Here is a 15,611-nt window from a genome sequence, read left to right on the forward strand (position 1 = left end):
ACCAATCCTCCTGCCTCAGCCACCAGAGAAGCTAGGACTAGAGCTATGTGCCACTGTGTCTGGCTTTTTTTTTCTTTGAGATGGAGTCTCGCTCTGTCACCCAGCAGTGCAGTGGCATGATCTCGACTCACTGCAACCTTCACCTCCTGGGTTCAAGCGATTCTCCTGCCTCAGCCTCCTGAGTAGCTGGGATTACAGGCATGTGCCACCACGACTGGCTAATTTTTTTTTTTTTTTTTTTGTATTTTTAGTAGAGATGGGGTTTCATTATGTTGGCCAGGCTGGTCTTGAACTCCTGACCTCATGATTCACCCGCCTCAGCCTCCCAAAGTGCTGGGATTACAGGTGGGACCCACCGTACCCAGCTGTGTCTGGCTAATTTTTAAACACATTTTTAGAGACGAGGTCTTGCTATGTTGCTCAGGCTGGGCTGGTCTCGAACTCCTGAGCTCAATCAATCCTCCAGGCTTGGCTTCTAGAGGCTCTGGGATTATAGCCGTGAGCCACCACACCTGGCCTCATTAGGAAGCTCTTATAATTGTTTTGTAACTGCTATTTCAAAAAAGACAAAAAGAGAGAAAGGCAAGGAAGGAAGAAAGAAAGGAAAAAAGGAAGAGGAAAGACGAGTGGTTTGGACTGGGCACGGTGGTTCACTCCTATAATCCCAGCACTTTAAGAGGGCAAGGCAGGAGGATTCCCTGAGCCCAGGAGTTGGAGACTAGCCTGGGCAACAAAGTGGGACCCTGTCTCTACAAGAAAAAAAAAAAAAAGAAATCAAAAAATTAGCTGGGTGTGGTGGCATGTGCCTGTAGTCCCAGCTGCTTGGGAGGCTGAGATGGGAGGATTGCTTGAGTCTGGGAGGTTGAAGCTGCAGTGAACCATGATCATGTCACTGCACTCCAGCCTGGGTGACTGAGTGAGACTCTGTTTAAAAAAAAAAAAAAAATCTTAAACTAGTGGTTTGGGAAGATGTGTGGACCCCAAAGTGAAGAAGAGATGGCAAGAGGCAACTGACATCACAAAACCAGCTTTCAAGGTCCTGCCTCCTTCCAGCTGTGTGATCTTGGAGAAGTCACTTAACCTCTCTGCCTTACAATTTCTATATAATAGAGTGATTATCAGTAACTACCTTCCAGGATTATGGTGAGAATTAATATGATATAATGCATGCAAATCCATGGCAAGGTCCTTGTCAATGAGCATGAGCTCCAAAACGTTGGAGATAACAGGCAAGGTGTGAGTGGAATTGGAGTGGGTGCAGCTGGGCGGTAGAGTTGGTAAGGGTTAGGAAAATGGAGGTTGAAGGTTGAAAAGGAACCAGTTAAGGAGTCAATGCACTCAACAGAGATGCTTCCAAGACTTGGGGAATCCCAAAAGGCTGAAGCCTGTGGAGGAGGTCAGAAAGGCAGAGGCTGGAGGAGTGAAAGCCATTCTCATGGGCCCTCGTTGGAATCCCTGCAGATGACTCACAGTTCCAATGAGCACATGGCATATGTGTTATTTACACATGGATAGGTAGCCAATAAGCACAGAGCGATGAGGAAGAACAGAAAACCCAGAGCCCTCCATCACTAGAAGCATGTGATTTGTCTAATGGCAGCAGCTTACACTGAAAATAAGGGATGCAATTTTTTTTTTGTTTTTTGTTTTTGTAGAGATGGGGTCTCCCTATGTTGCTCCATCTCCTTTTCAAGTGATCCTCCTGCCTTGGCCTCCCAAAGCACTGAGATTAAAGGTGCGAGCCACTGCCCCTGGCCGCAAACTCTGCTTAGCATTTAGAGGGAGAGATGAGGAAATAAGAGGGGAAAATGACTAGCCTCCTAGAACATGTTTGTGACATTCCAGGTAATCACTGTTAAAACTAGGAAATTACATGGTAAGTATCAAGCAATCAAGATCCCAAAATCAGCTAGTTATAGCGCTCATGCCTGTAATCCCAGCACTTTGGGAGGCTGAGGCAGGCAGATCACTTGAGCCAAGGAGTTCGTGGCTGCAGTGAGCTACGACTGCACCACTGTACTCCAGCCTGGGTAACAGAGTGAGACCCTCTCTCGAGAAAAAAAAAAAAAAAGAGCCCCAAATCATACACATCTAAATCCAAGCTGATCTGTTTAATGCCATTTACTAGCTGTGTGACTTTAGCAAGTTATTTCAACTTTCTGCATCTCACTCTCCTTATCTGTAAAATGGGGACAACAGTAGCTGCATCACAGAGTACGTGTGAGCTAATGAATACATACTAAGCACTTATAACAGAGCCTGGCACGTAGTAAGGACCCCAAAATATTAGGTGTTATCATCATCTTCGTCGTCACCATCACCACCACTAGAATATAAGTTTCATGAGGGGCAGGCAGATATATTTGTTTGTTTTGTTCATAGACATTGCCTCTGTACCTACAAGGGTACCTGGCATATAGTAGATGCTCAATAAATACTTCTTGAATGAATGAATCCTTAGTTGTGCCTTTCAGTGGGAAGTTACTATAAAGGTGATGACTTCTCCCCAGAATAATGTATGAATTCCAATCTTATTACCAGTTCTCTTCCCCTCATGTCTGCCCTACTCCCCTGAGAAGCCAGGATGCCTTATGCTCAGATCTGGAGAGGTATGAGTTATGAGACTGCTGATAACCTGGGAGACAGATGTTTCTGAAAGTTGCTAAGGGGAGGAGACATAATACAAAAGGAGTGGGTGGGGAAGAAATGAAGGTAGCAAATCTCCAAAGAGTAGCTTTGCTGTCTGGATATATTTAGTGAGTAAAGGAGGGTGGAGGGAGGTCAAGATCACAGGAAAGATTTTTAAGGATACAGGGAGTGTTGAGCATATTCCTTATTTGAAGGAAAGGATATGGAGGAGGGGGATGAACACAGACTTTTTGTAACTTCCAGATACGCACACAAATTATAACAAAAGACTTCACATTCTTAGAAATACCATGGTAATCAAGCTGCCAAATCACCTCAATCTTACATTGTATGAGTGTAGGATTTTATGACAGTTTTTCACCAAATGTGGTTCAGGTACTAGTACAAGGACAAAATTACTCTTCTTTTACTATATTCTCCTAAAACACATTAAAATAAATATATAACTGGTATATCAAACCAAACACATTGAAATAAATATATAACTGGTATATCAAACTTGTGATTTCACATATATTATGGCTTAGGGCAATGTTAAGGAGAAGAAAAGGAAGTGAAGTTAAAGTCACTTTAAAGAAAAATATGATCGCATAAAGGAGGCATGTAATGGCAAAGAAAACCCCACAACAGGTGCATAAATGACTAATATTTGGGAAACTTGGCCAAGACTATAGTCAACTCTGTTGCACAGTCTGAATTTTGAGCTACAAAAGTTGATGCCAGCATCTTGGAGAGTGTCACACAAATGCCAAGTTTCTAGGGGTACCCTAGTGGAAGCGGCCACCACCAGATCTTTCACAGCCTCCTTAGTGATACACCCAGGCATTTAATGTCATTGGTTCAGTATCTTGGGATTATTTTAGGAAAGTCAAACACTAGATGGGGAAGTTTAATGGTTCTGTCTCTCACCTCTCTGCTTCTGATTTTAGATCATCTTAGATGATAGACAGCAACAGAACTGGATGGGATTTTTAAAAAATAAAAAATGTGATACCTGGGCACCTCGTTGCTATAGACACTTCACTTTTTCTTTGTAATTTCATAAGCTGCTGACTTCTTCCTACTTGACTTATTCCTGGCTCATGCTAGGCTTCAAGAAAGTTACCACTAACACCTGGCGTGCTCCATGATTCGAACACAAAGAAATGCCACAGAGAAGAGGCACTTGAAGTTTTTTGTGTGTGGAGTGTGATACATTGGGAGCTCTAAAGGGAAAAGTCAGAAGGTCTTTTGTGTGTCACCAAGAAAAATTCCGACCAGGGCTGAAAAGTAGGGAGCGCAACTGAGACAACGCGTCATCCACCCAAATTGCTCTCCCGGCCTCTTTTGCACGGAAGTGTGGCCACGTGGCTACATTTTCTCCAATAGAGAGTAGGCCGAAGTGATTGGTGCCACTTCCCAAACTGAGACTTTTAAGAAGCAGCTTGTGCCTCCTCCACCCTGTGACTGCAGAGAAAACAAAGCTCTAGGGATTAATGGAGCCATATAGGACGGAAGGCACCTTGTCCCTTAATCACCATATGGAGAGAGTGGGTGGGGCCAGGCGCGCCTGTCTTAAACTTCTTAAACTTAGAAGTTTATTGAAAATTAAACTTCTATTATGTCTGAGCCAGTATATATTTGGGGGTCTATTTGTTACAGCAGATGAATCTACCCTAATAAAAGGAGTTTAGGTGCCCTGTCAGCCACACAGATTAACCAAACCTATTTTGGGGTTGGGGGCCAGGAACAAGGAGACATTCTGAGATTTTCATTTACTATTTCCTCTGTTTGTAGAGTTAACTTAACTCGTCCTTTAGCTATAGCTCGAGCCACTTTTTCACAGAAGCCTTCTCTGGCTCCAACTAGGGCAAATCCCATTCCCACAGGTGCCCATGGAACACACCAAACATCACAGTTGCTTTCATGCCTGTGTGATTATTTTTAATGAATGTTTATACCTCCACTGCATTTTAAAAACTATGCATTTTTCAAAACTCAGAGAACGATACACTTAAGATACCTGCATTTCAGTATATGTAATTTTACCTTTAAAATAATCATTGCAAATATTGAATTCTGGTTAAATGGTACACATGCTGCATGTAAAGTGCACTTACAGTTACCTGCAAATGTAAAGGGTACGGATTAAAGCAACTCACTTTAAAATGCATTAAAAAAGGGTTGATGGATGGATAGACAGATGGATACATGATAAAGCAAACACAGTCAAATGTTACTTGTGGAATCCAGGTGGTGGGTGTTACGGATGTTCATTATGCAATTATTTCAACTTTTCCAGTTTTTAAATTTTCGCAATGAAATGTTGAAGAAAAAGTTTAATAAAAGGAGGGACCATGAGTATATTACACAAAAGGAATTGGTCTATATACATTTTATATTGCCAATCATAATGTTCTGTAATTTGCTTTTATTTTTATTTGATATTATGTTATGAAAATCTTTCTATGAAGACAGATAGATGATCGATTGATTAATTGGTTGATTGATGATAGGTAGATAGAGGATAGATAGTAAGATAGACAGATGATAGGTAGATAGATTATAGATGATACATAGATGATAGATAGATGACAGGTAGATAGATAATAGATAGGTAGATAGATGATAGATTAGATAGATTAGATAGATAGATAGATAGATAGATAGATAGACATATGCATGTGCATGAGAGAGGGAAAGAGAGAGAGAGGAGAGAGTCACTTTATTTTCTTGTATTTATTATGAATATACCATTTGGGCTATTTCCATTTTCCAGTAAATACCATTTTTACATAGCTCTTCTGTGCTATTAGGTTTGAGCTTCTTTATAGTTGTAGATCTATGTCCACCATAGCACACCAGCTGCCTCCCCCAGCCCCCTTCTATCCCCCGACCCCATCTCAACTCACGTACATTAGCTCAGTTCCATCTGTAGGCAAGAGTCAGGGGTGTAAGAGAACAAGAAAACCTCCATTCAAACTTTCCTGCATATTATTTTTTAAAGACGTGTATCATACAAATCATTACCATGAGCACATATGAAGTCTCAGAAGACACACAGTATTAGCATTCATTAAATATTTAATGCATGTTTATTAAGGCAGCACATTAGGGTTAGAGGAATCATGTCTATAATATAAAGAGTTATCCTTGTGCTGTGTATATGCTTGATCAAGTATTTGCTGTATTTACTTTTTAAGGTAAGCTTGTATCATCAATCTGGATGGTATAGATCTGCCCAATTTATATATGTGCAGCATAATTTTGACTCCAGCAATCATTCAAGATTCAATTCTTGAAGATGTTGGCAAAACTCAAGTTAAAGTTTCAAGGCATTATAAAAACAGGGAGTTAAGGATAAAATTCTAAGCACCATTAAGCAATAAATTAAAAACTACCTATTGGGTACTATGCTCACTACCTGGGTACAATATAACCACGTAACAAACCTGCACATGTACCCTCTGTAGCTGAAATGAAAGTTGAGAAATAAAACAATTTTTAAATGTGAATGATACATTTGAATGCTCTGTATTAAAACCTAGAAGGCATCTACCTCCGAGTAAGCCAGCGATGCCAACAGGCCCCACTTTGGTATGATAGCCCTTCCAGGTAAATACTTTTTCCTGTTCAAAAAAACAAACTCTCCAGTTTTCTTCTTTTGGAAGATTTTGAAACGAGCTTACATATTTGAAATTCAGTGTCCTTCACTCTTGCTTCCTGCCTTGGTCCGTTTTTACAGGTCTTACCAAAGGCTTGTGCCATTCCCTAGTCACCCCACAAATTATTAGTGGGGTTGTTGTTGTTGTTGTTGTTGTTGTTGTTGTTTGAGACAAGTGTCTTGCTCTGTCACCCAGGCTGGAGTGCAGTGGCACGATCTCGGCTCACTGCAACCTCCACCTCCTGGGTTCAAGTGATTCTCCTGCCTCAGCCTCCTGAGTAGCTGGGAATACAGGTGCCCGCCACCATGTCCAGCTAATTTTTGTATTTTTAGTAGGGATGGGGTTTCACTATATTGGCCAGGCTGGCCTTGAACTCCTGACTTTGATCTGCCTACCTCGGCCTCCCAAAGTGCTGTGATTACAGGCATGAGCCAACGCTTATGGTCATTAGTGTTTAAAAAGATATTTTTTGTTCTGTTTTGTTTTTCCTGGGTTAAGGGAGGTGGAAACAGATTACCCCAAAGCCCGATCTCTTTCATCTTCAGAAGGGGAAGAGCAAATCACTGCAGCTGTGTTCTTCTGTTTATGGAGATTGATCTATATACCTAACCAGACTGCAAAATGTTCAAAGTTGGAATTCAAATACAAAACCTGCATTAATTTACAACTCTGGTCGGCAATACTAGAGTTGCAAAGGATTACTCTGTTTTAAAGGATCATAGAGGTGTTTGTTATTCTACTTTGTTTTCATGACATATTGTTGTTTTCATCTATGATTTATTTGATGCTACATCTCCAGTCTGGAACAGAGCTCTCAATGATTATAACAGTTTCCATGGAGACATATGATCTATTCTCTCATTGCTCCCCAGTGATCCATTCTCCCACGACTCCACCCACTATCCCCCAACCCCCATCCTTCCCATGGGATCCTCCAGAACTTCCAGTCCTCCATCAAACATCCTCTCATCTGTTTTGTTAAGTGATCAAAAACAGGCACAGTACACAAACTTTTGAGTTAACAAGGACAAGAATAAAAATGTTAGATTACCTCAGGGGGACTGGAAAGACACAAATTAACACAACAAAAGTGTTCACATAGGGAGAGCAGCAGCAGTGAGTGGTCAGAGAAGGATGTGAACTTGGGTAGAAGCAGGACTTCTCAGTGTTTATCCTTTTAATATAATCTTAATGATGAACCATGTGAATGCATTGCTTATTAAGAATATCATGGCCAAGTGCAGTAGCTCATGCCTGTAATCCCAGCCCTTGGGAGGCCAAGACAGGTGGATCACCTGAGGTCGGGAGTTCAAGACCAGCCTGACCAACATAGAGAAACCCTGTCTCTACTAAGAGTGGAAAATTAGCTGGGTGTGGTGGCGCATTCCTGTAATCCCAGCTACTCGAAAAGGCTGAGGCAGGAGAATCACTTGAACCCGGGAGGTGGAGGTTGCGGTGAGCCGAGATCGTGCCATTGCACTCCAGCCTAGGCAACAAGAGAGAAACGCCGTCTCAAAAAAAAAAAAAAAAAAAAAAAAAAAAAAATATATATATATATATATACACACACATATATATATATATATATGATTTAGGACAGGTGCAGGGGCTCACACCTGTAATCCTAGCACTTTCGGAGGCCATGGCAGGAGGACCGCTTGAGCTAATAAGTACTTGAACAGCCTGGGAAACATAGTGAGATCACGTCTCTACAAAAAAATACAAAAATTAGGCCAGGCGCGGTGGCTCATGTCGGTAATCCCAGCACTTTAGGAGGCTGAGGCAAACGAATCACATGAGGTCAGGAGTTTGAGACAAGCCTGGTCAACATGGTGAAACCCTGTCTCTACTAAAAACTACAAAAATTAGCCAAGCGCAAGGCTGAGGCAGGAGAATCACTTGAACCAGGGAGGTAGAGTTTGCAGTGAGGCGACATGGCACCGTTGCACTCCAGCCTGGGCAACAGAGTGAGACTCTGACTCAGAAAAACAAAAACAAAAACAAAAATTAGCCAGGCATGGTGGTGCATGTCTGTAGTTCCAGTTATTCAGGGGACTGAAGCAGGAGGACTGCTTGAGTCCAGCATGTCGAGGCTGCAGTGAACCGTAATGCACCACTACATTCCAGCCTGGACAACAGAGTGAGACTCTGTCTCAAAAAGAAAAAAAAAAAAAGTGCTCATTTAATTTTTAAAAACTCAGCTTATTAGAACCTCTTCTTTATTTAGGCCACTTTCTTCCCCATCATCAGAGAAACTGCTCCATGTTTGAAATCTAAATGCCTCAATTCTTCCTAACATTTTACGTATCTTGACCTCATCCATCTTTTTTCATCCCTAGACTTCTAAACTCCCTTTTTCCCACCCAGGTGATGACTCCCTTTATGCTAGACATCTTCCCCAACCCAATCTAGATACCACTTCCATTCATGTATTCAACACACTTTTCCTGAGCACTTGGTACAGGCTCTGTGGATCTGCAGTGGACATCTCTCTTCCCAGAATCCTTAACTCTCTTTCTTCCATAATCTAGTTCACTGATTCTACTAATCTCACCCTTAGCTCAAATCCACCATCTCCTTCTCCATCTCTACCCCAGGGATGCTCAGAGCTGCTGGTAAAAACCATACAACGTTGTGGACCACTGCCAATTGCCTATTCCCAACCTTAGGGACTGGATGGGCCATCTTAGTGGCTGCCCTTACTCTCTATTCCCATCCCATGCTGAGGCTCTTCAGACTTTCAGCCATCATTTCAGATTCCTTAGTCCATCTCAGCAGATACCCTTGCCACCCACAGACAGAGAATCCATGCATTCAATCTAGGCACTGAATGAATTCCATCCCTAGGCTCTGAGAACACAGTGGTGGCCAGGACAGAGGTGATCCCTATTCTTGTAGAGCTTAGACCTTAGAAAGGGAAGAGAGAAAAATCAACGAGGACACAAGAAAAGCATCACTCAGTAATGGGTGCTATGAGAGAGTTAAATATAACGGACAGTGAATGAGAGGCAACTTTGAGTGGGTAGTTGGGGAAGATTTTTCAGAAGAGGTGGCGTCTAAGTTGAGATGTGAATTGCAGGAAGGAGCCGGCCATGCAAACAGCAAAGTGAGCAGAATCACAAAGCTTCTAAGAGGGAAAGGAGCTTTGTGTGTTTCAGTGACCCAAGAGCTGAGGTTGTGGCCAGAGCACAGTGGGTGATGAGGAGGAGGAAAAGAAGAAAAGAAGTCACACAGAGAACACCAGATGATAAAGGGTGATACAAGCTAAGGATGTAACACAGAATTTCTTCTAATTGGATGGAAAGTCATTGGAGGGTCTTAAGCAGGGGAGCTCCTTGACTTAATGTAAGCTTTAAAAAATTATTAGGGCTGTGAAGTAGAAAGTATATTAATTATAGGCAACAAGATTGGGATTGGGATTAAACATAGGCAAGAAGATTGGGATTAATTATAGGTAACAAGATTAATTACAGGCAACAAGACTGGGATTGGGATTAATCATAGGTAACAAGATTGGGACTGGGATTAATCATAGGTAACAAGACTCGGATTGGGATTAATTATAGGCAAGAAGATTGGGATTGGGATTAATTATAGGTAAGAAGATTGGGATTGGGATTAATTATAGGTAAGAAGATTGGGATTGGGATTAATTATAGGCAAGAAGATTGGGATTGGGATTAATTATAGGCAACAAGATTGGGATTGGGATTAATTACAGGTAACAAGATTGGGATTGAGAAGCCACTGAGGAGTTTCTGCACTTATCCAGGTGATATTAATGGTTTGGACTAGGGTAGTATTAGAGAGGTGAAGAGAAGTTAGTGAATATGTGATATACTTTGAAGGAACTGTCAGCGTTCGCCAGGGCATTATACACGGTTGCGGGGGGCAGTGGGGAGGGATGGTGGTAATACAGCAAAGAGGGAAACTCAGGGATAACTCCCAGGTTTTTGGCTTACGTTACATAGATGGAAAATAAATTTATATTTTTTGCACACCTGAGTTCATGGTATGAGATTTATGCTAGACATCTTCATGGCACGCAAAGGGACTAAAAACCCCAAAACAACACTAAACGAGTCAGAAATACTTATAACACAATCTCAACTTCAGTAAAACAGCATCTCGCAGTATCTATAAAAGCATCCAGAACCACTCTACGAGTCCCAGGGTCACCCTTCCACTGTGCTACTGTTTGAAAGGAACGATTTCCGTTCTCAGCTGTCAGAGTGATCTTTTCCAAAAGGCAAATCCGATCGTATCACTGCTCTGCTTAAAAACGTTCAATGGCTCCCCGCTGCAATGTGAAGGAAACCCAAACTCCTCACCGTAGCTTATGAGATTTGCATCCTTGGGTCCTGCTTGTCTCTGCAACATCACATCCTATACCTCCTTCTACTAGCGACATTTTGCCCCAACACCTTCTGATGGTTCCTAGGATGCACCCAGCCTGTCCCCACCCTGGAACTTTTGCACTTGCTCTCTTCTGAGAACATTTTTTCCTAGCTCTTTGAAAGTATAGCTAGTTCTTTCTCATCCTCCAGGTCTCAGCCTATGTGTCACCTCCTCAGACTGTCTGAACGGGTCCCCTTTTTGTTTGTGAGAGAGCACTCCATTCATTTCCTTCATGGTATTCATTACAAAGTGTAGTGTGGGTCTATTTACTTCTTACTCTCTCTCCCACTAGGACGTCCGTCCCATAGGAACAGCAAATGTGCCTGCCTTGTTAGACGTTCCTTCCAGAGCAGGTGGAGTCACCAAATCATACCATACCTTGCCAAAGCTGCCTTTCCCCAGCACCATTAGGAAGTTAAAATCAGTCAGTTTCATCCGGTCTCTGTTGCCATTGTTGTCAAATTTGGAGACAGTATTGGTCGTCTTTTCTTCTGGGACCTTGGTTCCCTGACTGATCTTGGCCCTCTGCAAAAAGGAAGCACACAAAAAACATGCTCAGGGTTTGAGGATGATCTTGTAGGAAGACACAGGCACACAGTGGGATGCTGTGGTTCCTGCATCTCCAGCACCCTGTCCCCATGAAAAGCATGGCCGTGCATCACTCCACAAGCCTGACACCTGTCGGATATCCTTTGCACTTCCATCTTTCTTTGATCCCTCATGTCTCAACCATAACCAGGAACTGTCATTTCTTTCCTCCCAGCTGTCTCTAGAATTCATCTACTTCTTTCCATCTCAACCACCACTACCTGCCATCATCTCTCACCTGCACAAGGCACATTGCTTTCCTTTACACTGGGCTTCACACACAACCACAGTGAGTCTCTCACCCAACCAAGTCCCCTCTTGCTTAAAATGCCGCAGTGGCATCCCATTATTTTCATGATAAAGATTGAGGTGCTTTCATGGACTTATATGTTCAGGCCCTACCTGGCTTTCCAACTCCATCATTGCTAGGGTGCTTCTTCCCTACAACGTAGCTTCACTCTCCTTTCACTCCCCTGGATATCCCAGGTCCCTCCAACCACAGGGCCTTTGCATCTGCTGCTGCTACTGTGGTACAAATGGCTATTCTCTCCCCTTCAACAACCCAGCTAGGGGTTTACATCTTCATGTCCTCAGGGAAGCCCTCATCGATTCTCTCTGCACTAGCTTCTCCTCTGATTTTCTTCATCCACTTCTCTTCCCATTAATACTGGAGGATAACTGCCTGTTCTCTTGTTTCCTTCCAATAAACTGGAGACTCTCTCGTGGACAGGGAATATTTCTCATTCTCTGTGGTCTTCCTGACAACTAGTATAGTTCCCAGCTAAATATTTGTTGCATAAATAGATGAATGACGGCCATGTGTGTCCTCAGTGCAATGGGAGAGGGACTCCTTGCCATGAGTGGAGGAATGGGGCTCAGAGTGGCAGCAGGCGCTTTGGAATGAGACAAGAACCGGAAGCCATGAGCAGGAGACCTGCAGCTGCCAGGACTTCGTTACTGGATTCACTTCTAGTAGAGAGAAAACTGTGGAGTTAAAAGCTCGTGTGTGGCTGGGCACAGTGGTTCACACCTGTAATTCCAACAATTTTTGAGGCTGAAACAGGAGATTCAATTAAGGATACCAGTTTGAGAACAGCCTGGGCAAGATAGCAAGACCCTGTCTCTACAAAAATAAAGAAAGTTAGCCATGCATGGTGGTGTGCACCTGTCATCCCAGCTACCTGGGAGGCCAAGGTGGGAGGATAGCTTTAGCCCAGGAGTTAGAGGCTGTAGTGAGCTGTAATCACACCACTGCCCTCCAGCCTGGGTGACAGAGTGGGATCCCATCTCTCTCTCACTCAAAAAAAAAGCCTCGTGGTAGAATTCTCTGACATGAATCAGCTGTGTGGTCCAGAACACATGAGTTAAGTCATAACACTCCTCTGCCCAATATATATACCTTCCCACTATTCTCAAAGTAAAAGCCAAAGACCACAGATGACTGAGTCCCTCTGGACTCCCTCTGATTTTAGTCTCCTTTCTACTTCCACACTGGCCTCCTCGCTGCTCTCTGAATGCACCAAACACGCTCTTACCCCAAGGCCTTTGCACCTGCTGTTCCCTCTGCTCAGAGCACTCTTTCTCCAGAACTCTCTCACCTCTAATAAGAGGGCTCTTCCCTGAACACCCCACATAAAATTGCTCTCAGCAATCTCCATCTGCTTCACTTACTTGATTTTCTCTAAAACACTTGTCACCATCTTACAAACCATATATTTACTTGTTTCCCAATTTATCGTCTTTCTCCTTATACCAGAATGTAAGCTCCCTGAGAGCAAAGATTTTGTCTGTTCTGCTTTCCACTGTTTCCCTGGTACCTAGAGGAGTGTGGCAAAGAGAAGGCACTTAATTGCATTTGGTGATTGAAGCTTCCTAAACATTCATCACCTTTTCAAGACAACGGAGATAATGACATGAAATGATGTATCACAGAGTCCTTAGTATCATTCCTGGCACACAATAGATGCTCAGTGAATGGTACCTATTATTACTGTTGCATTATTTGGTTGTTTTGAAGATAAAGAGGCAACATAAATCTTTCCAAAGTTTTGAATATCAGGGAAGATTCATTCATTCATTCAAAAAATATTTATTAAGGCTGGATGTGGTGGCTGATGCCTGTAATCCCAAAGCTTTGGAAGGCTGAGGCAGGACTGCTTGAGACCAGGAGTTCAAGACCAGCCTGGGCAACACAGCCAGACCCCATCTAAAAAAAAAAAAGTTTAATTAGCTAGGCATGGTCACAATGGGCCTGTAGTGCCAGCTACTTGGGAAGTTTAAGGCAGGAGAATCCCTTAAGCCCAGGAGTTGGAAGCTGCAGTAAGCTATGATCACTATATTGCACTCCAGCCTGGGCAACAGAGCAAGACCCTGTCACAAACAAACCAACAAACAAACCAAAAATTCTTATTGAGTACCTGCTACATGATAGGTGCTGCCCTAGGTGCTGAGGGTACATCAGAGGGCAAAAAGGATGCAGATACTCTCAAAAAAGGTGCATTCTAGCTGGGATTGGGTCCTCCAAACTGTGTCCAAAAGGTATGTTGGGGTTGCTGAGGCAGATAAACTGGTATTGGCAGCAGGAACGGTATTTATGGAACAGAGGGGAAGACACATTCAAAGAATGAAACATCATCTGGCTGGAGCATGAAATGCAGGGCAGATATGACACAGGAGGCAGACGAAGGGCTGAAAGGACCTTAAGAAATTCAGGCTGACTGTAAGCATGACAAGTAGCCTTTGAAAGGTTTGAAGCAGGGCTATGGTATGACCTTAAAAATTTAAAGGTACTCTGAGTGGAGAGAGGAGACCCCCAGCATGTGGGCTGGGGGATCACTAGGAAGTCACTGCATTATTAAGGAGAGAAATGATGAGCCAGACATGGTGGTGTGTGCCTGTAGTCCCAGCTACTCGGGAGGCTGAGGTGGGAGGATCAGCCCAGGAGCTGGAGCCCAGGAGTCAGAGGTTGCAGTGAGCCATGATCGCACCACTGCACTCCAGCCTTAGTGATAAAGGGAGACCCTGTCTTAAAAAAACAAAAAATGATGGACTCAGTTGTCTGCAGTGTAGATGGAACAAAGTGGACCTGTTTGGGAGACAGACTGACCCCAGCTGGGTAGCACATTGGGCAAGGGAGAAGGGAGATCGGAGATGAAGGACAGCTCCAGCTTCTGTTCTGGCCAACTGGCAGGATACTGGTTCTTTCCACTGAGATGAGAAGAAGCGGAAGAGGAGTAAGTTTGGAAGTGTGGGGAAGAGATGACTGGTGTGATTTCAGACATGTTGAGATCCCCTCTTCCCCACCACAGCTTAAAACTGCAAGGTTTATTTCCCCCTCATGGGATGCATATTCCACTGTTACCACTTAGGAACCATGGCTAACAAAGCATCCACCATTTTTCTCTTTATTCATGTTTTGAAAATCGAGCTGGGCACCGCGTAGTGCACCAATCTCACGTGCACGGCTCTGCGGATTTTGACAAATGCGCACATCCATGTAACTCAAACCCCAAACAAGACGCAGAACATTTCCATCACCCTCCAAAAGTTCCCAGTCGACCCCCCTCCCAGTAAGGCGATCTCTGTTCCGGTTTCTATCCCATAGGTCAGTTCTGTCTGTTCTTTATTCAGCTGAATGGCATCGTAGAGTACGTACTCTTGTGCCTGACTTCTTTCGCTCATCAAAATGTTCTTGAAATGCATCCATGTTTTTGCATAAATCGGTAATTTGTCTCTTTGTATTGCTGAATGGCACTCGTTATTGATGTTTATCCCGTCTCCTGTGTACGGGCATTTGAGTTGTTTCCCCTTTCGGCCTACTAACAATGCTGCTGTGAACATGCTTGGTCAGTTTACTTTGCAGTAAGATATATTGAGGTTTAACCCACGTGTAAATACCCAGTAAGCGGTTGTATACGTGGGTTTGGGGCTTGAGCAAAGATATCTGAACTGGAGACAGATTTGGGGTGCAGAGGTAGTGAGGGGGTAGTTAAAACTACAAAGTTATCTTATTCGCAATGGAGACTGCAAACTAAAGAACCAGCATAGGACAGAGGCTGTCTCACCTTTCCTGGGCTATGTCCTCACACCCTCCTAAATCATCACCCCCAAGCTGGCCTGACCCAAACACATTCCCTCCTCCCCTCCCCGCTCCACCCCCCATCACCTTATCACCGTGTGTCCTGCCTTCTTTGAATCCTGGCTCAGGACCCATTGGATTCACACACTCCGTTCTCCAGACTGTGAAGATCCAAGTCCTGCCTGTCCCAGTCCTCAGTTCCCATCCTGGGAACCTTCCCATTCACCTGCGAGTCCCAGCACACACTCCCCATG

At 43.5% G+C, this 15,611-nt stretch overlaps 1 protein-coding gene across 2 annotated transcripts in view; it reads right to left on the bottom strand.

Annotated features, from left to right (window-relative positions):
* The window catches only part of PRKCB (protein kinase C beta), a 391,108-nt gene that overhangs the window by 85,750 nt on the left and 289,747 nt on the right, over positions 1–15,611 (bottom strand). For both annotated transcript variants that reach the window (XM_033217733.1, XM_033217732.1), the window contains exon 9: positions 11,070–11,216. In XM_033217733.1, the coding sequence (XP_033073624.1) occupies positions 11,070–11,216 (147 nt within the window). The remainder of the gene's footprint in view (positions 1–11,069; positions 11,217–15,611) is intronic.

Source organism: Trachypithecus francoisi, unplaced genomic scaffold (genome assembly GCF_009764315.1).
Source record: "Trachypithecus francoisi isolate TF-2019V2 unplaced genomic scaffold, Tfra_2.0 Lachesis_group10, whole genome shotgun sequence".
In the NCBI taxonomy this organism is placed as follows: Eukaryota; Metazoa; Chordata; class Mammalia; order Primates; family Cercopithecidae; genus Trachypithecus; species Trachypithecus francoisi.